Source organism: Ranitomeya imitator, chromosome 8 (assembly GCF_032444005.1).
Source record: "Ranitomeya imitator isolate aRanImi1 chromosome 8, aRanImi1.pri, whole genome shotgun sequence".
Taxonomy (NCBI): domain Eukaryota; kingdom Metazoa; phylum Chordata; class Amphibia; order Anura; family Dendrobatidae; genus Ranitomeya; species Ranitomeya imitator.
The window spans coordinates 103,634,439-103,660,698 of NC_091289.1; the positions used below are offsets into that span (position 1 = coordinate 103,634,439).

General features: G+C 42.1%; 1 protein-coding gene across 1 annotated transcript; it reads left to right on the forward strand.

Moving 5' to 3' along the window:
• The first annotated feature begins 1,696 nt into the window (after window positions 1–1,696).
• PTGS2 (prostaglandin-endoperoxide synthase 2) lies at window positions 1,697–7,692 on the forward strand. Its single transcript, XM_069737234.1, has 10 exons — window positions 1,697–1,796; window positions 2,355–2,471; window positions 2,557–2,700; window positions 3,258–3,401; window positions 3,758–3,939; window positions 4,033–4,116; window positions 4,392–4,638; window positions 4,988–5,274; window positions 5,947–6,094; window positions 6,979–7,692. Exons 1-10 carry the CDS (start codon window positions 1,745–1,747, stop codon window positions 7,383–7,385), a joined length of 1,812 nt encoding a protein of 603 aa, XP_069593335.1. The 5' UTR covers window positions 1,697–1,744; the 3' UTR covers window positions 7,386–7,692.
• Window positions 7,693–26,260: the final 18,568 nt, after the last annotated feature.

Consider the following 26,260-nt stretch of genomic DNA (forward strand, 5'->3'; position numbering starts at 1 on the left):
CCGTCGTTGGCTATAATGGAAGTCAGTGGATGCAGGATCCGTTGCTGACCATCAAAAAATGGAATCCAGCGACGGACTACATTTTTTGAAATTGAGCATGCCTGGAAGGATTTCCAGTCAGGTGAAAATCTCTCTCTCTCTCAAAGTTCCGGCTGTAAATACTTCAACGGATCCGTCAAAAAAACTGATCCAGTGCATCCATTTTTTACAATCTGCACAGGATCCATGTGAAAGAGGCCTTAAGGTACCGTTACACTAAGCGACGCTGCAGCGATATAGACACTGAGCCGATCACTGCAGCGTCGCTGTTTAGGTCGCTAGGAGACGTCAAACACCGGCAACAGCAGAACGATGCAGGAGCGATCCAGTGACGTACTTATCGTTCTCGCTGGTTGTTCGCTCCATGAAAAAACATTGCTGGCATCGTTGCTTTTGCGGTCAAACATGACGAATCACGCCGACCTGACGACCAAATAAAGTTCTGGACTTCTAGCGATGACCAGCGATGTCACAGCGGGATCCTGATCGCTGCTGCGTGTCAAACACAACGAGATCGCTATCCAGGACGCTGCAACGTCACGGATCGCTGTCGTTCTCGTTGGAAAGTTGCTCAGCGTGAAGGTACCTTTAGGTAGAAAGAAGATTAACTGTGGTTTTGTTCATGAACTTTACTCTTTGGGTTGGTACAATTACAGTGATGCCAGGCTTTTATTTTGTTTAATACTTTAGTACTTTTATTGAGTAACAAAAATATTTCATGGGAAAAAGACAATTTTTAGGGTGTCATATCTAAGATACATAAAACTTTTGTATTTTTCCATTGGTGCAGCTGTGTTTTTCTAGTTAAGCATTTTGGGGTTTTTATGGGTGTATATTATTTATTGTTTGATCCTCATTACTTTGCTGTTGAGATTAGTTTTTATCCTTGTATACGTGTGACAGAACCATATATTTTCTTCTTCTTTATGGTTTGGTAAGCAGATGCATTAGCCAGACATAAGGACCTTAGTCAGCTTCCAGCAATCTTTACCACCTGTGGCTGGAATGAACTATCTCCTTCCTTTATCAAACTCCATTAATATCGCAATCACTATAGACAACACTATCTAAGGGGTTAACAAATTTGATATGTTACATGATCCACAATCCAGGTGCAAAGACAGTGGCCGGAAGTGATCGGGCTAGGAAAGGGGAAACCTTGGAACCACTGTCCCTGGGGGAACAAGCAGCTGACTATGCCCATCCTTATGGAAAGGACTTGATTAAGCAGCGTTGCATCGAGAGATTTTCAGTAATAATCAAGTGTCGCTAACCGACAAGCTGCACAAAGGTTCACGTTAGACTTGCAGTTGCCTACTTCACTCCACAGGTATCCAGGAGGATCAAAAATACCTTTTTGAAGGAGAAATAATCCCTTCCAGTGAGGCAGCTTTTAACGAAAGTCTGCTGAAAGTGTTGCCATTTACAAACTTACTATGCGTCCTTAGATTTTCTCTTCTACTAGTGTAAATCAGTATTTCTTTAGTTAAGCGGTAAATAAATCATTTAGAGTATATGAAGTGTGCCTCATATAATATCATCAGAGAAGATGATGACGTAGCCTCAGCACGTCGCTCATCCGTTGCCAAGCCTCCAGGGGTGGGACTGCTGCTATATATAAGTGAGAACTGTGAGAAGGTTTGATCAGACAGGAGCAGAGAACTCCAATAACTACACGAATTACTACACATCATCCACTGCTGGAATGAAGATGCTCGGACTGCTCCTGTGTTCGCTCCTCGTTTCTACTTATGCAGGTAAATTATACATTTTCTTTAATGAGGTTTAACTTGGTAAAAGTGAAATTATTTGTTACTTAACACTGATCTGGTTTCTATGATATATGCAATGATTTCTTAGTTATATATTGCTTTGTATATGGTTAGATCACAGTATTTGGTCATTTTTTTTAAAATAATTGTTACAGTTATTGCTTTGCATAAAATGATATAATTATAAGAACCCAGCAATGCATTTTAATAGTATAGCATTAATAGCTATATGGAATATTACAAAAGACAGGGCTTGTAGAAACTGATGTGGCAGACTAATAAAGCGAGGTAGCAGAGCTGCACAAGTCTCATCTAGCAGAGCGGAGTTTGCATCTCTGGAATATTTTTCACAAGGCTGTTAACTAATTTCTCAATATGTAGTGTAAAAAATCAGTTTTACTTAATGTCGAAGCTTGTAAAGTGCTTTTAGATTCAAAGTATAGTTACAGATTAACCCCTTGTGTGTTCTACAACTGAATATTTTTTATTACGTTTGTTTTTCGACCCCAATGTTAATTATTATTTTCATTTGATTTTTTTCAGCGAATCCCTGCTGCTCTAACCCATGTCAGAACCGGGGTGATTGCATGACTGCCGGTCCAGACCGATATGAATGTGATTGCACAAGGACAGGATATTACGGTGAAAACTGCACCACACGTAAGTAGCTCCACAACCTTTCCTTTATGCTATTTCGCCATTTTGTAAGGTAGATTGTAATCTCTATTCGTTCCTCTTTCTACAGCGGAACTATTAACATGGCTAAGAATCACCTTAAAGCCCGCTCCCAGCACTGTCCACTACATCCTAACCCACTTCAAAGGCATCTGGAATATCATTAATAATATTTCATTCCTGAGAGACAGGATTATGCAATATGTTTTAACATGTGAGTAAATCTTTGCTCTATGGTTCTTTGGCTAATAGTGAAACTCCATACTATTTTCATAGGATATGCCATTTACTTTCTATAGATAGAATCTGAGAGTAGGAAATAGAAATCACTTGTGTATCCAAACTCTGTATCTGGAAAGACACAAAGCTTAGGTATTTATATATATATGTAACGATATATATATGCGGTATATATATATATATAGCCTGTAGAGCAGCCCTGGCATCGTTACTGAGTTGTATTATCATTTCCGGTTGGATTTGTTATGCGCAAACTTTGATTGTTTGCTGATATTAAAGAATCGATAGTATGAAAAATATAGGTGACACCTACCACTCTGCACTCTTCGGACATGACATGCATGCTCATTTGAGCCGAGTGTGCATGTGCTAAAGGAATATGGGTATTAGTACATAAAAGTATATTAAGAGTGATCAGGAATCGGGATTGTTGAAAGTTATTTAGGTAAATGTTCCCTAAAGTCTCGTCTAATCTTAACCAATAAAGTTTCAGAAAATGATATTCTTTCTTTTTCTTACTTGTTTTTACAGCAAGGTCTCACTTGATAGATAGCCCACCTACCTACAACAGTCACTATGACTACAGAAATTGGGAAGCATATTCCAACATTTCCTACTACACTCGATCACTGCCCCCAGTGGGAAAGGACTGTCCAACACCAATGGGAGTCAAAGGTATGTTGTCTATGCAAGATGATTAGATTGCAAGCCCTTAGCAGACTGCATCACACGTAATAATAATAACCCAATGGGGATATATTATGACACATAGATACCACAGGTAATATTTAGCATTTTTTTCATGCAGATTGTCTACTTAAAAGATAAGTGTTGTTAAAGAATAGTATGAATGCCTTATCCAGTCCTGCTCTACACTGACTTTTCAATTCACATTTTTTCACTTATCTTTACAAGGGGATTCTGTTTTTATACACATGGGATTACCGTGCTCACACTCAATATCACCATTGGTAAGGCAGAGGCTGTGTACAATATTTATTAATGGTTCCTTAATCCCTCTTACATTACAGGAAAGAAGGAACTCCCCAGTGCCAAGTTAGTGGTAGAGAAGTTTTTACTGAGAAGACAGTTCATCCCTGACCCGCAAGGCACCAATGTCATGTTTGCATTCTTCGCACAACACTTCACACATCAGTTCTTTAAAACTGACGTCAAGAGAGGTGCTGCCTTCACTAAAGCTCTGGGGCATGGGGTAAGCAAGGCTTGTGTTTCATGAGTTTGTCTTTCTCACCTTCTCTATAACATCTGAATCTGACCCTAATATGATTGTAAATGTGTCCTACAGGTTGACTTAAGCCATGTCTACGGGGAAAGTTTAGACAGACAACAGAATCTACGCCTGAAGAAGGACGGAAAGTTAAAATACCAGGTTATTATCTCAATTCCTATTGTATCCCTCAAAATGACAATATATAATAAAGCACAAGTTCCCATGTCTTTAAATGTGACTTGTATAATAGCTGTAGGTAAATCCACGGTATATATGCCCACACAATAAAATAAACAGCACAAATAACATTGCAGTATATGCAGAAGTTTTAAAGGCATCATATTATATCCTCTATTCATTTTGACCAATTCTCTGTGTCATTTATGTAAAATTTAAAACTTGACTTTAATCATATACCTATATTTTACTTATAGATTCTTCAAGGTGAGATGTATCCTCCAACAGTGAATGAGTCAGGGGCTGAGATGCTGTATCCACCACATGTGCCAGACCATCTTAAATTTGCCGTTGGGCAGGAAGTCTTTGGTCTTGTTCCGGGTCTGATGATGTATGCTACAATTTGGCTAAGAGAACACAATCGCGTCTGTGATATTCTTGTGCAGGAGCATCCGGAGTGGGACGATGAACGCATTTTCCAAACTGCCAGGCTCATTTTGATTGGTGAGTACAGAGCAAACTTTAATATGTGAATGAAGATGTCCTTTCCCTGCATCCATTATTGGGCTGTTGCTTGTGTTGGAATATCTGTATTGTCAGTCGCATTTATTGGGCTGCAAGTCAAATTTCCCAGTAAAATCCGGTGGATTTGCTGAACTTGAATCTCATCAGATCTACTCAGCTCCAGAAATAACTATGCGTAATCACTTATAACAATGACGGCAACAGATGGAGTTATTTGACCAAAGTAATATAGGACAAACGGATAGATTGAAGGGACGGACACTCTTATCTCTGTCTAAAATGTACAGAATTGTATTGCTCAAGCGTATATGTAATATTCTTATTTCAGGTGAAACCATCAAGATTGTAATTGAAGATTATGTGCAGCATCTAAGTGGATATCACTTTAAACTGAAGTTTGACCCAGAGCTGCTGTTTAACCAGAGGTTCCAATATCAGAACCGAATTGCTGCAGAGTTCAACACCCTATATCACTGGCATCCTCTCCTACCAGACACTTTCCAGATACGTGACAAGGAGTACAATTATCAGCAATTTCTCTATAATAATTCTGTCATGGTGGAGCATGGGATATCACAAATGGTTGAATCTTTTAGCAAGCAAAATGCTGGAAGGGTAAGCAACATCATGTTGTACTTTGACATACATATATTTATACATATGTCACTTCTGTAGGAAAACACATGGACCACACAGCCAAAAATCACACTTTAATCTAATGCCTCGCTGCAAAAATGTATAAATCGAACTCGAGGTTCTTAGTTTAACATTTCAATCAGCCTGTATGATGCTCTTTGCCCCATGTCACGGTGAAGATCTCAATGGGCCCCTAATTTTTTTAGCCTTAAAGGTGTGGCACCATGTGCCAACCACCGCTATATCGATAATGCCCCAACAGGATGGACATCTTGGTGCCTCACAGCATTTATAGTGCAAGAGTGAGTCTCCATGACTCGAGGTCATCCACAAGCACAAAACCACAGCAACAATGGCCACCACACAGCACCAACACCAAATGAAAGGCCTTAGAAAACTCATCCTCCACAAGCTCTCAGACTATGAATTGAGAGCAAAGATAGGTGAAACCCCTCTTGCAGTCTCCTGCTAACTAAAAATGTCTGTGCCTAATGGGGAGAGTGCTGGTCCAAGTATAAAAAGAGGGGAAAAATGCAATGCTCCAATACTGTAGAGAAAGACGGACCAAACATCTACAAATAATATGTTGATCTAATGCTGCAAGGTGTGAACTGTATCTAATCTTTCTGAACTCTGTATTCTTATAAACAGGTGGCTGGTGGTAGAAACTTTCCAGCAGCCGTGTTTAGAGTGGCCATTGCTTCCATAGAGCAAAGCAGAGAGATGAGATACCAGTCGCTGAACGACTACAGAAAGCACTTTATGCTGAAACCATTCAAGTCCTTCGAAGAGCTGACTGGTAAGAGCTCACACCATCCTCCTCCTGTGGCTGCAGAGAGCCGCTCAGGCAATAGGGTTAATTCTGTAGTTTTGTTTAATTGTAAAAGTCACGGGAAGTTCTAGTTCTTACGAAAGATCATTGTTACGAAGCGACAGCGTGTAGTGAAAACAATAATGCTGTAATCACAGACACGCACAAGAGATTATGAAGAACGGCTTCTGCACAGATTAACCTTGTGTTAACCAATCAGATGACTCTATAATAAATTCATACGCAATAAAGAACCCTAGGCTTTCAACCAAGGAATTTACAAGCTATCAGCACTGATTACGTTCACTATGTAGTATAAGTCATCCATCTGTGTTTCAATATTCATTCCATAATATATATTGTCAAACATTTATTTTCCCATAGTTCAAAAGATTTTTATGTTTTCTCTAAGAGTTAACGACAAAGGATATGTCACACAGCATATAATTCGATTGTAAGGTGTCTCGTAGAACCTGCCAATTTCTTTCATGGAGTCTGTGACATGTTAGAACTAGTGACTTAATGCGATAGCAGTCTACTCAGGAATAAACATTATACTCTGGGTGGTTTCCAGTCCTTGAAATAAGCAGCATGAAAATCATTATGAAGTTGTACACTGAAGTATATTTAATGAGAAACGTCAGTTTCAAGAAATAAAATGATGCAGTGGCAGACATAGATATAAAGGGCTCCTGTGCAAGGATGGTATATGTGCCCTTTGCAGTCCAATATTTCGGTCTTATCACAGCCCCCTTATCTCCTGGGCCCCTATGCAGGTGAACAGGTTGCACCAGTGATATGTCGGCCCCTGCAATGATAACATTTAACATATTATGGTTATGTTCTGACCTAACAATCTATTTTAATTTTAGGAGAGAAAGAAATGTCTGCCGAACTTGAAAACCTCTATGGAGACATTGATGCAATGGAGTTTTACCCGGGACTTTTGGTAGAAAAGCCCCGCCAAGACGCCATATTTGGAGAGACCATGGTTGAAATTGGTGCTCCATTTTCCCTAAAAGGTCTGATGGGTAATCCAATTTGCTCACCCGAATACTGGAAGCCAAGCACTTTTGGTGGGAAGGTTGGCTTTGACATTGTGAAGACTGCTTCTTTGCAGAAGCTCATTTGCCAAAACGTTAAGGACTGTCCTGTTGTCTCATTTCATGTTTTAAAAAGTAAAATCAGTGAGTCAGCAACCATTAATGCAAGTACAAACTCTGCACTGGACGAGGTAAACCCAGCAGTACTACTGAAGGAACGCTCCTCTGAGTTGTGAGGGCTGATAGAAGCAGGAACAAACATTAGCACTGGGATTGCTCAAAATTGTTACCGAATTGGAACTGAAATGCGGAAGGAAAAATAAGTGCTGCTCACAGATGTACAACCACTGATCAAAGTGCTTTATCAGCATTTTTACTTGCTGTATATGAGACTATTCACATTATTTTATGATATTTTATATTTATTTTTGGTGTTCCAGATTATTTATTTTTATGTCAGAGATATATTATTGGATATATATCTTTAAGGCCGGAGTCACACACAGCGAGATACGGCCGAGTCTCGCAGGTTAAAACCAAGCTCTGGCACCGGCACTCTGGAGCGGAGCGTGCGGCCGCATAGCAATACATGGAGCTGCACGCTCCGCTCCAGAGTGCGGGTGCCAGAGCTTGGTTTTAACCTGCGAGACTCAGCCGTATCTCGCTGTAGTGTGATACTGGTCTAAAAATGAGAAAGCAGGGACTTCCCTGCTGCAAGTCATTGCTGAAGTCCAACCACACGGGCTGTCATGTTCCAGAACGGCTGTTGCATGGATATAGAATATTCATACATGGTCTATTATAGTCATACTTTGGGAAGGCGTTTTCACATACTCACAATTTCAGCAGCCCAGAAAATAATGACGCCCTATGTGAAGCACAGTGGACATATATACTGGTGCTACATTGTGCCACATTTGGGACCAGTTATATCTATAATACTTTTTGTTATAGAGTTTATGCAATGACAATTTCTACATCGATAGATAAGAGATGGGTGTGTGTGTTGTTTTTTGGTTTCTTTTGTAAGAAAAATTAATATTTTGTAAGTTTCATGCTGCTACATTACTTGAATCTCTTGCTGCATTGGGCTTCAGTTGTCTTAGACAATTTGGAGACATGCTATATTTTTCACATGGAACACCAGCACTTTGCTTTTGTACTGGGATTCAAGGAGGGACAGTTTCATGTCAATGTTAGGGATTATGTAAAAATTACTTGAATTTGCATTGTTGAGTATAGCAATGCACCAAATAGCAAATGTAGATACATACTGTATGCAATATAAGGACCAAAATGTCTTATATTCCTATTTATTTGTCACAATTATGTCAGGGCAGGATCATTCCTGCAAATTTTAAATGTCCTTACAAACATTTTACCTCTCATCGGTGCCTCAGCTGATGTCTCCGAGTCTCAAAAATGTAATAACCATTCATTAAACATATTTAATTGTCATATTTATTTAAAATGAAAATTGTTAATTTAAAATGTTAATATTTTTATAAAGAAATATTGTATTATGTTTTATTTATGCCCATAGATATTGCACTGACAACAAAGTTGCTCTTGGTATAAGGACAGTGGCCTCCCAATAAAAACCTCCTGGGCTGGATGGCTTCTCCAGTGCTGGACATTGTATTTCATGCTCCACAATTACACAGCGGATCATATGAAGTATTTCTGTGTAATAGCAGAGCTAGGGCAGAATACAAAAAATGTTATATCTTTCGTAATATTTTTTCTCATTTTGTTCATTGCAAAATATTTACAGTAATTTATTTTGATGTTTGATGTTTTCATTTTTGTAAATTCAATTATTTAAATAAAATGATTTGTGTATTTCAATACATTGGTTTCTTGTATTTTTGTAGGTTTGGCCTGACATGCTAAGTGCTAACAACATAAGCTGCTCATACATATGAGAATAAAAATAACTACAGTACAGACCACAAGTTTGGACACACCTTCTCATTTAAAGATTTTTCTGTAATTTCATGACAATGAAAATTGTAAATTCACACTGAAGGCATCAAAACTATGAATTAACACATGTGGAATTATATACTTAACAAAAAAGTGTGAAACAACTGAAATTATGTCTTATATTCTAGGTTCTTCAAAGTAGCCACCTATCGCTTTGATGACTGCTTTGCACACTCTTGGCATTCTCTTGATGAGCTTCAAAAGGTAGTCACTGGAAATGGTTTTCACTTCACAGGTGTGCCCTGTCTGGTTTAATAAGTGGGATTTCTTGCCTTAAAGTTTTGATGCCTTTAGTGTGAATTTACAATTTTCATAGTCATGAAAATACAGAAAACTCTTTAAATGAGAAGGTGTGTCCAAACTTTTGGTCTGTACTGTATATATATATATATATATATATATATATATATATATATATACGGCTCAGAAAAATAAGGGAACACTTAAATAACAGAATATAACTCCAAGTAAATCAGACTTCCGTGAAATCAACTGTCCACTTAGGAAGCAACACTGTTTGACAATCAAACTTTTGGTCTGTACTGTACATTCAAAGAACTTAAAAATAAAATTGATCAATAGGAATCTTGGTGCTGAAAGAAATGGACAGAAGCATTCACCTGAATGAGATTGACTTAACGTTCCTTGTAAAGTGATTGGTTACAGGACTATTGTGCAGGGGGACACAGTGAACCAGTGTTGTGTTCTTTTCATTCTTATGATTGGTGCAGAACCCTAAGTTCCCCCTTCTAGCCCAAACACTGTATGCTATTACCTAAAAAAGATGAGTAAACTTCATGATGCCATTGCGACTGACACCGAACAGGTGGTGGTAAGAAGCAAAGGAGCTGGAGAAGTGAGTGGTGAGGGAAGTATAATGATCTTTTTTTTAACTGTTTGGTGGCACAATATTGGTCAGAAAAATGGCTGCCACTATTTTGCTGAATCCATATAGAAATAAACTTTAAAATTCCACTCATACTTCTAGAGTCATTTCTACTAACATTAAACCTATTACCGCCCAATTCTACCCCCTGCATTAAAATAAATGATATTTACTCCTCCACTTTTTACACCCCAAGGGAAGTCTTAATTAGTAGAAAATAAGAAAGACGTATTTCATACTGTCTAAACCTGGGGTGATCGTTGTAGTAAGATTGTATCCTATTTTCCAAAAAACTAAGCTGGTGTGGATTTTGAATAAATGACCTTCACATTATTTGGGGTGTCGACTATGAGACATCCATTCACCAGTTATATAAAGAATAATTCATGTAGACTGAAATTGCTCACTTATCATTATTCAGTGTGAATACATTTTCTGAACATTTCACTTAAAATAAAAGATAGTAGATTGTAATACAAATAGATTTGTGCCATTCTTCTTACATCTTAAGAATATTTCTAAGGGAGGAATGTGATTATATACATAATATGCAGTCCATGAAGGAATGTGATGACAAATTACAAGAAAGGAAATGTAAGCATTGAATTCTAAAAAGAGTGGAAAGCAAAGTAAAGGAATTAAATGCACAGGATAGGAGCTCTTACAAGGTAAGTGTACACTGACACTAAGTGGAATGACCCAGAGTTCCATTGCCAGTTCTGTGAAGGGTTATCAGTAAGGGTGAAGGATGCTATAGTCTTGTATGAGACTCCAGTTTCCCTTGAGGTGGCCATGTCTCTGGCTATTCGGGTGGATCGCCGTCTCTGCCAGAGACATAAAGAGACATCCCAATGTGCGGGAGATCCAGGGCCAAGGGAAACCTGGTCTGAGTCATCTGAGGAACCTATGCAGTTGAGTGGTGCAACTCATTCAGGAAAGCAGTCTGTTGCTTGGCGTAAAGGTGGAGTATGTTTTTACTGTGGGCACATGTCCTTCTCTATCTCACTGTAAATAGCCGCTGGAAAACTGAGGAGCCCGGGTTGCGGGAAGTTTAGCAACCCGGGTGTACATATATCCTTCATAGGTAGGACAACATTTTTTATGCCTGCTGAGATTTGTTTGAGTGGTTGTTTCTGCCTGTCTGGACAGTAGGGTTGGGTTAAACTTGATCGACGCTAGGTTCGTCCATGTCCAGGGCCTCAAACCACATACACTGTCCAGACCTATACCCATAATCTCCATCGACTCTGCACCCTTGAGACAAAGGTATTATACTCAAGTCATCCCAGGGTTACATCTACAGGTAGCGGCCATGCACTACTCCGGGACCTGTATCTGCTCCCTCTCATCCTGAACCTTTCTAATTACATTTCAGGTCCGGTGACAAGAATGGCATAGCCAATGCTCTCGCTCTTTTGTGTCCGAGCATCAAGATGAGGATCCACAATTTATCATTGAACTGTCCAAGATGGTCACTGTTGCTCCAGTCAGTCACAAATTACCCCAGGGAAGACCCTTGTGGCCAAATCTGAGGAGTGAGTTTTGTCTTGGGGCCACTCGTCCAAAGTGGCTGTTCACGTGAGTCAAAGGAAGACTCTACAGTTGATTTCTTACCACTACTGGTGGCCGTCCATGAGGAGAGAGATCTATGCTTACGTGGCAGCCTGTCCAATTTGTGCCCGCAATGAGGTCCCCAGATGACATCCTGCCGTTACCTGTACAATCTGGTCCATGGCACACATAGCTATGGACTTCATTATGGATTTGCCAGTGTCTGAGGGTTGCACCGTCATCTGGGTAGTCATGGATCACTTCTCCAAAATGGCGCACTTTACCCCATTGAATGCTCTTCTGTCCGCTCCTGAACTGGCTGACAGCTTCACCAAACATATTTTCCGCCTGCATGGATTTCCTCGTCACATTGTGTCCAATCGAGGTTCGCAGTTCACTTCCAGATTATGGCGAGTTCTCTGTAAACATCTGGATATTGCCTTGGATTTCTCATTAGCCTATCACCCCCAGTCCAATGGGCAAGTGGAGCATGTCAAACAGGTCCTAGGCAATTACCTGCGACACTTCATCAATGCCCACCATAATGATAGGGTGATGTTACTTCCCTGGGCTCTCATACAACAATCACATTGGTGAAGCCTTGGGAGAATCTCCGTTCTACAATGTGTTCTGTCGGCAACCCGAGGTTCCCCTCCCAGTGACGGTTTCTTCTGATGTCCCTGCGGCAGATGTCCTCTCCAAGGATTTTGTGAAGTTGTGGGAGGACACCAAAGCCACTTTAGAAGCATCCTCCGCCCGTTTGAAGAGACATGCAGACAAAAGGCATCTGGATCCTCCGTGCTTATGACCTGTGACAAGGTATGGCTCTCGCCCAGGTACGTTTGGCTGAAGGTTCCTTCTTACAAATTGGGTACTCGTTTTATCGGGCCTTTCAAGGTGTTGAAGTGGATTAATGAGTTCTCCTCTAAATTGGAGCTGCCTCATTCTTTACGGATTCCGAATTCCTTCCATATATCTCTACTAAAGCCGGTTATCCTGAGTCACTTCTTCAAGGATCCCAGTACCACGCCCATGCCAACAGCCTCGGATGATGTTTTTGAAGTGGGGAACATCTTGGCCGTGAAGAAGGTGAAAGGCAAGACCTTCTTCCTCTTGACTGGAAGGGATCCTGGAAGCCAAAGGAGAACATTCAGGCTCCAATTCTCCTCTGGAAATTTCTTGATGGCCTGAAGAGGAGGGGGCATAAAGAGGGGATACTGTTAGCACCACGACGGATCCCTCCTCTGACAGGCAGGGTCTCTGGTGTGTCATTTCTCTCACCCGCGCTGCCGGTCAGTTCCTCTCTTCCTCATGCTCTGCCTGCTCCCAGCAGCACTTCTAGCCGTGTCCTTAGGGCATGCGCGTGCATGCTCCCGCCCTCTTAAAGTGTCAACGCGTGCACTTGCTATTTCCTCCCCAGCCAATGGTTGAGAAGCATTATGTATATATTGCTTCCTCTCCACTGTGGAGGTGCCTGAGTAACCTTCCTGTTTTGCCTGTCTAAGTTGTGTAAGGTTGTATACTAGTCCCAATCTAGCAGAGAGGAATGAAATAGCGGACAGACATGGGATTTTGGTTTTTGGTTAGTAGGGAGGTGATATCTGGTCCATTGACGCATATCTGTGTGTCATCAGCATAGAGGTGATACTGCAAGCCATGAGATTCTATGAGCTGTCCCAGGCCGAGGGTGTAAATAGAGAAGAGCAGGGGGCCTAGGATTGAACTTTGCAGCACTCTGACAGATAGAGAGCGAGGTGAGGAGGTGGTGTGCAAGTGGGAGACACTGAATGTTGACTTGATAGGTATGACAAGATCCAAGATAGGGCCAAGTCTGTGATGCCAAGAGATGAGAAGGTCTGTAGTAATAGGGAGTTGTCCACTGTGTCAAAGACAGACGACAGGTCCAGGAGGAGGAGGACAGAGTATTGATGCTCAGCTCTGGCAGTTAGTAGGTCATTGCTGACTTTAGTTAGGATAGTTTCAGTGGAATGATGCAGTTGGAAGCCATATTGTAAGCGGTAAGAGGGAGCAAGAGAGGTGGGAGAACAGTTCGAAATGGACATGTTGTTTCAGTAGTTTTGAGGCATAGGGGAGAAGTGATATGGGGCGATAGCTAGATAGGTTGAAGAGATAGGCTAGGTTTGGGATGAAGACTGTGGTGAGGTTTAGGATGGAGTGGGATGGGATCGGGTCAAGTGCACTGGTGGTGAGATCTGATCTTGAAAGTAGGACAGAAAGTTGATCTTCTGTGATGGTGGAGAAGTTTGTTGGGCTGAGTAGTTAGGAAGAGGGGTTGTGGGTGTTGTAGGCCACAGCTTTAATTTTAATTCCCCATTAATGTGAACAACATGTATCGGGGAAGTTTTTCCTGTCATAGCAACTGTCAAGCGCTTGGTTCGTTGGCATAATACGGCAAGCAAAATTAATCTAACAAGGACTGCACAACACTCTTAGCTCGCTTCAACACTGCTACTGATGAGCGCAAATCAATTAAAGGGACTCGGCAGGCGCCGGGAAAGGTCCGAGAAGTCCAGCGCCTGCGCACTACAGTACTTTGCGCTGCCCTCAACAGGGCAGATAAAGTACGCCTGCGCAGAAGCCGCGACAGGAAACAAGGAAGTGGACGTTATCGCATGAAGATAGGAGACTCCGTACCCAGAGCGGACTGGACCGCACCGGACCACCACCTGGGTGAGTATAATCTAACTTGTTTTTCTTATCTTTCAGGTTACATCGGGGGGGGGGGGGGGCTTATCGACAACATTACAGAATGCTGTAGATAAGCCCCTAAAGGTGGTGGCCGCAGCTTATATACGAAAAAGTAGGTGACAGGTTCCCTTTAATTTATCCTCCTGGAGCCTGCATTCCATTGCCACAGACTCAATCTCTATACCAAGGAAATTCAAAATAGTGGCCGGACCCCCTGTCTTCTCTGGTGCAAATGGAACATCAAATACTAAATCAATCTCCTTTAATGTGAACAATAAAATTATGGAAACCTCCAATACTGTAGGACCAACACAAAAGAAATCATCCAAATAATGAATTAAAGAGGGAATACCAGACAGACACATCTCCCACTACCCACTCAACAAATGAACTAAAAACCTCAAAATAAACACACAAGATAGAGCAACCCATGGGTAAACCTCAACAAATGAAGGCTGTCGGGGTGCACGGGATGCAAACAAAATGCCACCTCAATGTGGGATATTGACATCAATGCCCTCAACACTGCTTTCCTCACCAAATCCAATGCCCTGTCAAATGATAACTCTGGAGAAATACAATCATTAAGTGAAACATCGGCTGGGTACGACAAATGATGTTTAAGACCTAAATTATTAGGTTCCCATTTCAGAACCACCCCCAGAGGTGAAATTCTCAAGTTAGGCAAGGGAGGGTCCTTGAATGAACCTGCCATAGGACCTAATTAGACTTCCTTGCTCAGTTTCGCTTTTACTACCCCAGGATGTTTCTTTGCCGACTTTAAATTACCTGGCCGAAATATCAGGGCCCCAGGATCAAACAGGATCCTACAGGATCCTGAAATCATCAGAAAAGTTTAAACAAATTAACTCTGCCGATTCCAAATGTGGGTACCTATTTAGAAACGGTGCCATCACTGCGGCCTTCACCAGGGTCCTCCCTTTTTCCAACACTCTCACCTGGCTTACTCTTTGACTGATTGAAGCACTTGGACAAGCTATGACTAAATCTGCAACAGGAACATTTGAACTTGCACAAGGCGCCATATTTTCACTGTCCCTCTTTGAATTGCCAACAAAACCTCCTTATCTGAGACGCTTAGGACCACTCGCTAAGCAGGATACCTCAGCATCACCCTAAAAGGGTTGAGAGGAAGGGGTCATTAGTTGCATCCACAAGGATATGTGCTTATGGTCTCACTGTATACCCTGCTGCATAGCCTTCCTCTACCTAAATTGCTCATCATACCACAGCCAAGCCAGGTCACCGTAAACCCTGTACGCCTCCCCAATTGCATTCACGTAACCAAAGAAAGCGGAACAAGGTTGTGATTCTTTTTCTTCGATCAGAATGGCCAAGATCGCAAATGCCTGTTACCAGTTAGAAAATATCCTCAGAATTAACTGATCCCTACATTTTTCTTACTCATCATTATCATTTTTAGAATCACTGGGCTTCATCTTGTCTAAATTAAACTTTTCTAACGGGAGTAAAAAACATATCTCCACATACTCTCCCTTACAAATCTTATTCCTTTCCTCCTTTGTCAAGTGCGCTCCCACCAGGCCCTCAAAGCAAACATACACCTCACTTTTTGGCTGCCGTCTCACTATCAGTATTTGGTCAGTATTTTACCTCAGTATCTGTAAGCCAAAACCAGGAGTGGGTGATAAATACAGAAGTGGTGCATATGTTTCTATTATACTTTTCCTCTAATTGTTCCACTCCTGGTTTTGGCTTACAAATAGTGATGTAAAATACTGACCAAATACTGCTAGTGTGACGGCAGCCTTTGTGTGGATGGGCTCACCGCTACCGCCGGGGGGGATATGCAGGCCGCACGTAGTTGTTCTTGCACCACCTAGGCCCCGTGGACTGCAGTGGCTGCCTGTACAGGACCAATAATGCTGCAAGGTATGCCATCCTTCTGTGTCCTTCTAGTCCTGCTGCAGCTGGATCCAGGAACCAAGAGACTGTAAGATTCCTCCCCTTCCCATTATATAGCATCCTGTAACCCTCCAACCAATTTCTCACCCCATCAATCAGACTCCCTGCACATACACTACAATGATCCACCCCATGCGTATTTCCAAATGATTAACCCCTTCCCTCCCACCCTCCAAATTGTAATGGGGCCTGTCCACCCGATGGGTTCCCGACCTTTTTTTTAAGGAAATACAGTATTTCTCATGTACCTTCACTTTATTTTTTTTGTGTAGTTGTAGATAATCCGACACATATCTGGAGGTCCTATGTGTAGTCAGCATACATGTACAGTTATACAATACTGTCATGGCAAGGGGAGGGGGTCAGTTCAGCAATGTCTGGGGCACATTATTTGGGTGGCACTAAAAAAATGACCACACACCACTACCATCTTTGCAATATATTCCCTAATCCTTACTTCCTCGGCTATATACATTTAAGGGTTAATTATTTTGTTGTAATCTTACTGTGGTTCCTTTCTGTGTATGTTACAGAAGCAGCCTTTATTTCCATGCACTGCTGTTATGTTACATATAAAATTGCATAATCCAATTGCAAAAACTCTCAAACATCATGTTACTACACAGATATTTTGAAATATGTGGTCTAGGAAGTTACTTAATGTGTGGTCTCTAGAAAGAAACATAGTCTATAGGGAATCTGCCAGCAGGTTTGTGCTATGTATAGCATGATGTAGGGGGCAGAGAGCCTGATTCTAGAAATGTATCAATTACTGGGCTACTTGGTGCAGTTTTGATAGAATACCTTTTCTGTGATGAAGAAGTAACAGTGCAATGAATGCTGAACTGTGTATAACCCGCCCCACACCCCTGATTAGCAGATTCCTGTGTACATTGTACATTGTCAGCAAGCTCCCAATCAGTGGTGGGGGTGGGGTTACACTGATTAGCTGGACTGGCTTATAAATGAGACCTAGTCCTCTAGTCATAATCTCCTTCTGATAAAACACTGATTGTACTGAAACTGCAACACGCAGTCTAAGGCTGGCGTCACACTAGCAAGTTTTACGGACGTATGAGCGCATTAAATACGTCCGTAAAACACGCATTACACACAGCCCAATTAATTCTCTATGCCCCAGCTCCTATCTGCCGTATTTTACTGATCTGTATTATACGGCTTTCTATAGCCCTAGAAAATCGCAGCATGCTGCGTTTGTCACCTTATTGCGCAAAAAAAATCGCCAATGCAAGTCTATGGGGGCCCGAAAAATACGGATTACACACGGACCAGCAGTGTGACTTGCGAGAAATACGCAGCGGTGTTAGCGAGAAAAGCCGGCAATTCAGCGCGGTGTACAGTAAAATTACACTGACAGGTTACAATAGAATAGGTAGAATAAATGTGTACACATAGAATAGGTGTATATATATATATACTAGCTGAAGAGCCCGGCGTTGCCTGGGCATAGTAAATATCTGTGGTTAGTTATAGAACCTCACTTCTCTTATTTTCCCATCACGCCTCTCATTTTCCCAATCACATCTTTCATTTTCCCCCTCACATCTCTCATTTTCTCCCTCACTCCTCTCATTCCCCCCTAACACTTGTCATTTCAACCTCACATCTGTCATTTTCTGATCACTCCACTATTTTTCCTCACTCCTCTCATTTTGCACTCACACCTTTTCATTTTCACCTCACACCTCTCATTTTCACCTCATCACCTCAGTATATACATGTTTGTCATCTCCCTTATATATAGTATACATCTGTATGTCATCTCCTGTATATAGTATATACCTGTATGTCATCTCCCCTGTATATAGTATATACCTGCTGTGTGTCATCTCCCCTATATATAATATATACCTGAATGTCATCTCCTTCTATATATAGTATATACCTGTATGTCATCTCCTCCTGTATATAGTATATACCTGTGTGTCATCTCCCATGTATATAGTATATATCTGAGTGTCATCTCCTCCTGCATATAGTATATACCTGCATGTCATCTTCTATATATAGCATATACCTGTATGTCATCTCCTCCTGTATATAGTATATACCTGTGTGTCATCTCCCCTGTATATAGTATATATCTGAGTGTCATCTCCTCCTGCATATAGTATATACCTGCATGTCATCTTCTATATATAGCATATACCTGTATGACATCTCCTCCTGTATATAGTATATACCTGTATGTCATCTCCTCCTGTATATATATGTACCTATATGTCATCTCCTCCTCTATATAGTATATACCTGTGTGTCATCTCTCCTGTATATAGTATGTATCTGTGTGTCATCTCCCCTGTATATAGTATGTACCTGTGTGTCATCTCCTCTTGTATTAGACCTCGTTCACACGTTATTTGCTCAGTATTTTTACCTCAGTATTTGTAAGCTAAATTGGCAGCCTGATAAATCCCCAGCCAACAGGAAGCCCTCCCCCTGGCAGTATATATTAGCTCACACATACACATAATAGACAGGTCATGTGACTGACAGCTGCCGTATTTCCTATATGGTGCAATTGTTGTAGTTTGTCTGCTTATTAATCAGATTTTTATTTTTGAAGGATAATACCAGACTTGTGTGTGTTTTAGGGCGAGTTTCGTTTGTCAAGTTGTGTGTGTTGAGTTGCGTGTGACGACATGCATGTAGCGACTTTTGTGAGATGAGTTTTGTGTGGCAACATGCGTGTAGCAACTTTTTGTGTGTCGAGTTGCATGTGACAGGTTAGTGTAGCAAGTTGTGTGCAGCAAGTTTTGTGCATGGCGAGTTTTGCGCGTTGCGAGTATTATGTGTGGTGCCTTTTGAGTATGTGCAAGTTTTGTGTGACGCAACTTTTGCATGTATTGCAACTTTTGTGCATGTGGCAATTTTTCCGCGTGTGCAAGTTTTGCGTGTGGCGAGTTTTTCATGAGGAGAATTTTGCACTTGTGGCGAGTTTTGCAAGAGCCTAGTTTTTGCATGTGGCGAGTTCTGCGCGTGGCGAGTTTTGAGTGGCGACTTTTGTGTTTTGACTTTTATGTGGCGAGGTTGGTGTATAATGTGTGCTGAGGGTAATATGTGTTCAAGCACATGGTAGTGTGTGGCGCATTGTGTGTGTTCATATCCCCGTGTGTGGTGAGTATCCCATGTCGAGGCCCCACCTTAGCAACTGTACGGTATATACTCTTTGGCGCCATCGCTCTCATTCTTTAAGTCCCCCTTGTTCACATCTGGCAGCTGTCAATTTACCTCCTACACTTTTCCTTTCATTTTTTCCCATTATGTAGATAGGGGCAAAATTGTTTGGTGAATTGGAAAGCGCGGGGTTAAAATTTCACCTCACAACATAGCCTATGACGCTCTCAGGGTCCAGACGTGTGACTGTGCAAAATTTTGTTGCTGTAGCTGTGACGCTTCCAACACTTTTCCTTTCACTTTTTCCCCATTATGTAGATAGGGGCAAAATTGTTTGGTGAATTGGAACGCGCGGGGTTAAAATTTCACCTCACAACGAAGCCTATGACGCTCTCAGAGTCCAGACGTGTGACTGTGCAAAATTTTGTTTCTGTAGCTGTGACGCCTCCAACACTTTTCCTTTCACTTTTTTCCCCATTATGTAGATAGGGGCAAAATTGTTTGGTGAATTGGAAAGCGCGGGGTTAATATTTCACCTCACAACATAGCCTATGACGCTCTCGGGGTCCAGACGTGTGACTGTGCAAAATTTTGTTGCTGTAGCTGCGACGCCTCCAACACTTTTCCTTTCACTTTTTCCCCATTATGTAGATAGGGGCAAAATTGTTTGGTGAATTGAAAAGCGCGGGGTGAATATTTCACCTCACAACGAAGCCTATGACGCTCTCAGGGTCCAGACGTGTGACTGTGCAAAATTTTGTTTCTGTAGCTGCGACGCCTCCAACACTTTTCCTTTCACTTTTTTCCCCATTATGTAGATAGGGGCAAAATTGTTTGGTGAATTGGAACGCGCGGGGTTAAAATTTCACCTCACAACGAAGCCTATGATGCTCTCAGGGTCCCGACGTGTGACTGTGCAAAATTTTGTTGCTGTAGCTGCGACGCTTCCAACACTTTTCCTTTCACTTTTTTCCCCATTATGTAGATAGGGGCAAAATTGTTTGGTGAATTGGAACGCGCGGGGTTAAAATTTCACCTCACAATGAAGCCTATGACGCTCTCAGGGTCCCGATGTGTGACTGTGCAAAATTTTGTTTCTGTAGCTGCGACGCCTCCAACACTTTTCCTTTCACTTTTTTCCCCATTATGTAGATAGGGGCAAAATTGTTTGGTGAATTGGAAAGCGCGGGGTTAATATTTCACCTCACAACATAGCCTATGACGCTCTCAGGGTCCAGACGTGTGACTGTGCAAAATTTTGTTGCTGTAGCTGCGACGCCTCCAACACTTTTCCTTTCACTTTTTCCCCATTATGTAGATAGGGGCAAAATTGTTTGGTGAATTGGAAAGCGCGGGGGTTAATATTTCACCTCACAATGTAGCCTATGACGCTCTCAGGGTCCAGACGTGTGACTGTGCAAAATTTTGTTTCTGTAGCTGCGACGCCTCCAACACTTTTCCTTTCACTTTTTTCCCCATTATGTAGATAGGGGCAAAATTGTTTGGTGAATTGGAACGCGCGGGGTTAAAATTTCACCTCACAACGAAGCCTATGATGCTCTCAGGGTCCCGACGTGTGACTGTGCAAAATTTTGTTGCTGTAGCTGCGACGCCTCCAACACTTTTCCTTTCACTTTTTTCCCCATTATGTAGATAGGGGCAAAATTGTTTGGTGAATTGGAAAGCGCGGGGGTTAATATTTCACCTCACAATGTAGCCTATGACGCTCTCAGGGTCCAGACGTGTGACTGTGCAAAATTTTGTTTCTGTAGCTGCGACGCCTCCAACACTTTTCCTTTCACTTTTTTCCCCATTATGTAGATAGGGGCAAAATTGTTTGGTGAATTGGAATGCGCGGGGTTAAAATTTCACCTCACAACGAAGCCTATGATGCTCTCAGGGTCCCGACGTGTGACTGTGCAAAATTTTGTTGCTGTAGCTGCGACGCTTCCAACACTTTTCCTTTCACTTTTTTCCCCATTATGTAGATAGAGGCAAAATTGTTTGGTGAATTGGAACGCGCGGGGTTAAAATTTTGCCTCACAATATAGCCTATGACGCTCTCGGGGTCCAGACGTGTGACTGTGCAAAATTTTGTGGCTGTAGCTGCGACGGTGCAGATGCCAATCCCGGACATACACACATACACACACACACACACACATTCAGCTTTATATAGTAGATATATATATATATATATATGTCATTGAGACACATATATGTATATATATTATTACTTCATACAGCGCTAGATAGCTTAAAAGCCGGTAATTCAATTGCCGGCTTTTGCTTTCTCCTTCCTAAACCCGACATTATTTGAGACATGGTTTACATACAGTAAACCATCTCATATCCCCCTTTTTTTTGCATATTCCACACTACTAATGTTAGTAGTGTGTATGTGCAAAATTTGGCCATTCTATTAAATTAAAGGGTTAAATGGCGGAAAAAATTGGCGTGGGCTCCCGCGCAATTTTCTCCGCCAGAGTAGTAAAGCCAGTGACTGATGGCAGATATTATTAGCCTGGAGAGGGTCCATGGTTATTGGTCCCCCCTGGCTAAAAACACCTGCCCCCAGCCACCCCAGAAAAGGCACATCTGGAAGATGCGCCTATTCTGGCACTTGGCCACTCTCTTCCCATTCCCGGGTAGTGGTGGGATATGGGGTAATGAAGGGTTAATGCCACCTTGCTATTATAAGGTGACATTAAGCCAAATTAATAATGGAGAGGCGTCAATTATGACACATATCCATTATTAATCCAATTGTATGAAAGAGTTAAAAAAAAACACACACACATTATTAAAAAGTAATTTAATGAAATAAACACACCGTTAGTTGTAATATTTTATTGTACGCTCAATCCACTGGCTGAAGACCCTCACTCTGTGACAAAGAAAAAATAATAAACCAACAATATACATACCTTCCGATGATCTGTAACGTCCCACGTTGTAAATCCATCTGAAGGGGTTAATTTTTTTTTACAGCCAGGAGCTCTGCTATAATGCAGCTATGCTCCTAGCTGTAAAACCCCAGCGAATGAATGGAAACTAGGTCAATGACCTGTAGTTACCCTCTCCAGGCTATTAATATCTGCCCTCAGTCACTGGCTTTACTACTCTGGTGGAGAAAATTGCGCGGGGTCCACGCCAATTTTTTTCCGCCATTTAACCCTTTAATTTAATAGCTAGAACGGCCAAATTTTGCACATACACACAACTAACATTAGTAGTGTGGAATATGCAAAAAAAGGGGGATATGACATGGTTTACTGTATGTAAACCATGTCTCATATCATGTCGGGTTTAGGAAGGAAATAGCAAAAGTCGGCAATTGAATTACCGGCTTTTAAGCTATCTCGCGCTGGAGGAAATATATATATATATATATATATATATATATATATATATATGTGTGTCTCACTATATCTATAGACAGTATATATGTTTTTATTATTTTTTGAGCACATGGATCCCTTGTATATCCGTATGTCGGTTTTGCAAGCCTGCGAGAAAATCTCGCAGTACGGATGCCATACGGATTACATACGGAGGATGCCATGCGCAAAATACGCTGACACACCCTGCCTACGGAGGAGATATGGACCACTATTTTGGGGACTTTTCAGCGTATTATGGCCATAAATTACGGACCGTATTGTCTTACGCCGAGTGTGACGCCGGCCTAATAAGTGACACATCCCTGTACTCAGGCTCTCTGTGCTACTATCAGATTAAACAGCAAAAGCACTTTAAATGAAATCTGTCAGTAGGATCAAATATCCTAAGCTGTCTATATGAGCATGTAGGTCATAGAAAGCTAAATAAAAGGATACATTAATGTCTGTGATTCGATGTCTTATTCCAGAGAAAATCACAAAATCAATAAATAAACTGTTCATGGCTATGGACAGACCATAGATCTCCCTAAAGAATCTGCCTCCAGAGATTATTTTAAATGAAAGGCAGCATTATCTGTGTGAGACATGTAATGACTGACATCCTGCTCTCTTGATCTACATGTCTTAAGGTGCCTCCACGCTGAACGATATCGCTAGCGATCCGTGACGTTGCAGCGTCCCAGCTAGCGATATCGTTCAGTTTGACAGGCAGCAGCGATCAGGCCCCTGCTGTGCCATCGTTGGTCGGAGCAGAAAGTCCAGAACTTTATTTCGTCGCTGGACTCCCGCAGACATCGCTGAATCGGCGTGTGTGACGCCGATTCAGCGATGTCTTCACTGGTAACCAGGGTAAACATCGGGTTACTAAGCTCAGGGCCGCGCTTAGTAACCCGATGTTTACCCTGGTTACCAGCGTAAATGTAAAAAAAAAAAAACACTACATACTTACATTCCGCTGTCTGTCCCCCGGCGCTCTGCTTCTCTGCACTGTGTAAGCGCCGGCCGGAAAGCAGAGCACAGTGGTGACGTCACCGCTGTGCTTTCCGGCTGGCGCTCACAGTCAGTGCAGAGAAGCACAGCGTCGGGGGACAGACAGCGGAATGTAAGTATGTAGTGTTTTTTTTTTTTTACATTTACGCTGGTAACCAGGGTAAACATCGGGTTACTAAGCGCGGCCCTGCGCTTAGTAACCCGATGTTTACCCTGGTTACCAGGTGACTTCGCATAGTTGGTCGCTGGAGAGCTGTCTGTGTGACAGCTCTCCAGCGACCACACAGCGACGCTGCAGCGATCGGGATCGTTGTCTAGATCGCTGCAGCGTCGCTAAATGTGACGGTACCTTTACTCTGGTAACACCTCTTTCATGTAAAATAATCTCTGGAGACAGATTCTCAGGGAGATCTATGTCTGGCCCATAGATCTTATCAGCTCATTTACATATAACAAAACATGGATTTCTCTGGAATAAGACATGGGATCACAGATATCAAGGTGTCACTTTTTTCAGCTTCCTCTCATGCTCATGTAAACAGATTAGAAGGGCTGATCCTACTCAAAGATTCTGTTTAAAATAGTTTGTCACCCCCAAATCTCAAATAAAACCAATTATAAATTCATATACGGGACATACAGTATTTGTAGAATAGATTTCACTAATTTTGTTTTACATAAAAAATAATTTAATTATATATGTAAAGAGGGAACCTTGGTGCAACACTGATGTGGCCAAGGACTAAGTGCACCTTTCTACCACTTCAGTTGCAATCCTCCGAACATCCCCTCATGTTGATTGAAAGGTTTCCCTTTGGAGCACTGTCTGGATTGAATCAGCCCTACATACTGAGGCTGCAGGAACTAAGCACACACATTGTCAGTGTCGGCATACTCTCATCTCTCTCTTGTCTTCAGCAGAGCGGCCATGCTCCACACACAGGATCACTTGGTATCCGATGGCTAATGCCGACAGGAGAGGGATATAACATGCCTCTTCTGACACTGTGTGTGTAAGTATATGCTCCTGCCTTTGCAGTGTCAGAATGGGTGCAAAAAAATCATACCTGTCATATCAGCATCGGCCACAACTGTGTGACCCTGTGTGTGACGAGAGGTTGCTCAAGACAGGAGAGAGGGATGAGGGTGACCGTGGGTCGGTATGTGCAGTGCTGAGATTTCAACAGTACCTCAGAGCAAATGCTGTCAATCAACGTAAAGGGTGGTGCAGAGGATTGTAATTGAGGAGGTGAAACAGTGCACCGAGACTTGGCTATGACAGGGGTCACTGAGGTCCCTTATTTATGTATGTAGTAAAAAAAAATTGGAGGAGACAGACTCCTTTTAAACCTTCAGGTGTTAGGATTTGCAAAATTTTACATACCAAACACTTAAAGCAAAAGGGGGAAAATGTTCTCAGGAAAACTTCAACATATACATAAAATATATAGGTAATTTTTAATCTCTTTGCTTCATCTGCCCATAGTATATATTTACATCAACGTCTGTGTCATGATCCATTTTTGGATTTGTGGCAGCTCTGGTTCCACTTTGTTTAAGTGCAGCTTTTTTCCTTTCAGTCCATCAGGTGTTAATGTCAGCTTCCCCCCATCACTGGCAATCTGGTGTAACTGCAGGGTTGCTGAGTCAACTGGTGTGGTGGTGACCACTCCCACTAACCTTTAAATGGTCACCTGATGCATCAGCTGACTGTTGATGATAGTTTATCTTTGGAGACCAGCCTAGCAAGAGCAGCTCTCTGGTGTCAGCCACTTCTGGTGTTTGGAGTCCTGTTTCTGTGCTATCTGCGGTGTGGAGCTTGGCAACAGTGTCTGGAAGCTAAGTGCTGCATTTTCACCTTGTCCCTTTGGTGTTTGTCACTGTCCCCTGTGTGGTATCATTCTGCAGTGATGAGGCTAGTGGCCCTTGCCGGCCAGTGCACTAGCCAGGGAAGTATAAAGTGACAGCGGGGGACTTAGGTTTGTGATGGAGGAAGGACCCGCTTAGGGCATTAGGGGAGTGAAGAAACAGGCTCAGCTTTGAGCTCAGGTGGTGACCATCCCCCATTCCCCTATGTGTAGAGCCTTCCTCTCCCCAATACCATCCCGTTGTGTGTGTGTTGCGCCATCCACTGACCGACCACCCATTGGGTTGCAGTACATTTCGTGGCATTATCACCAACCATAACAATTTTCTGGTGACCCATGGCTCAATTGCGGGCCTTCACCCAACTGATCCAGACCCTCACTGATGAGCTTAAGGAGCTGCAGTCTCAGGTGATGCAGCAGCTTCAGCAGTTATCGGGGTTCTGGGTCTCGTCTCATGTGAATCACAACCAAAACCCAAGATATCTCCTCTGACAGGTTCTCTGGAGCGAGAGTTACATTTTTGGTTTTTCAGGAGGCCTGTAAATTATAATTCAGGCTCCGCCCTCATTCTTCAGGGAGTGAGGAACAGCATGTGGGGATAATAGTCTCCCTTCTCAAGGGAGATCCCCAAT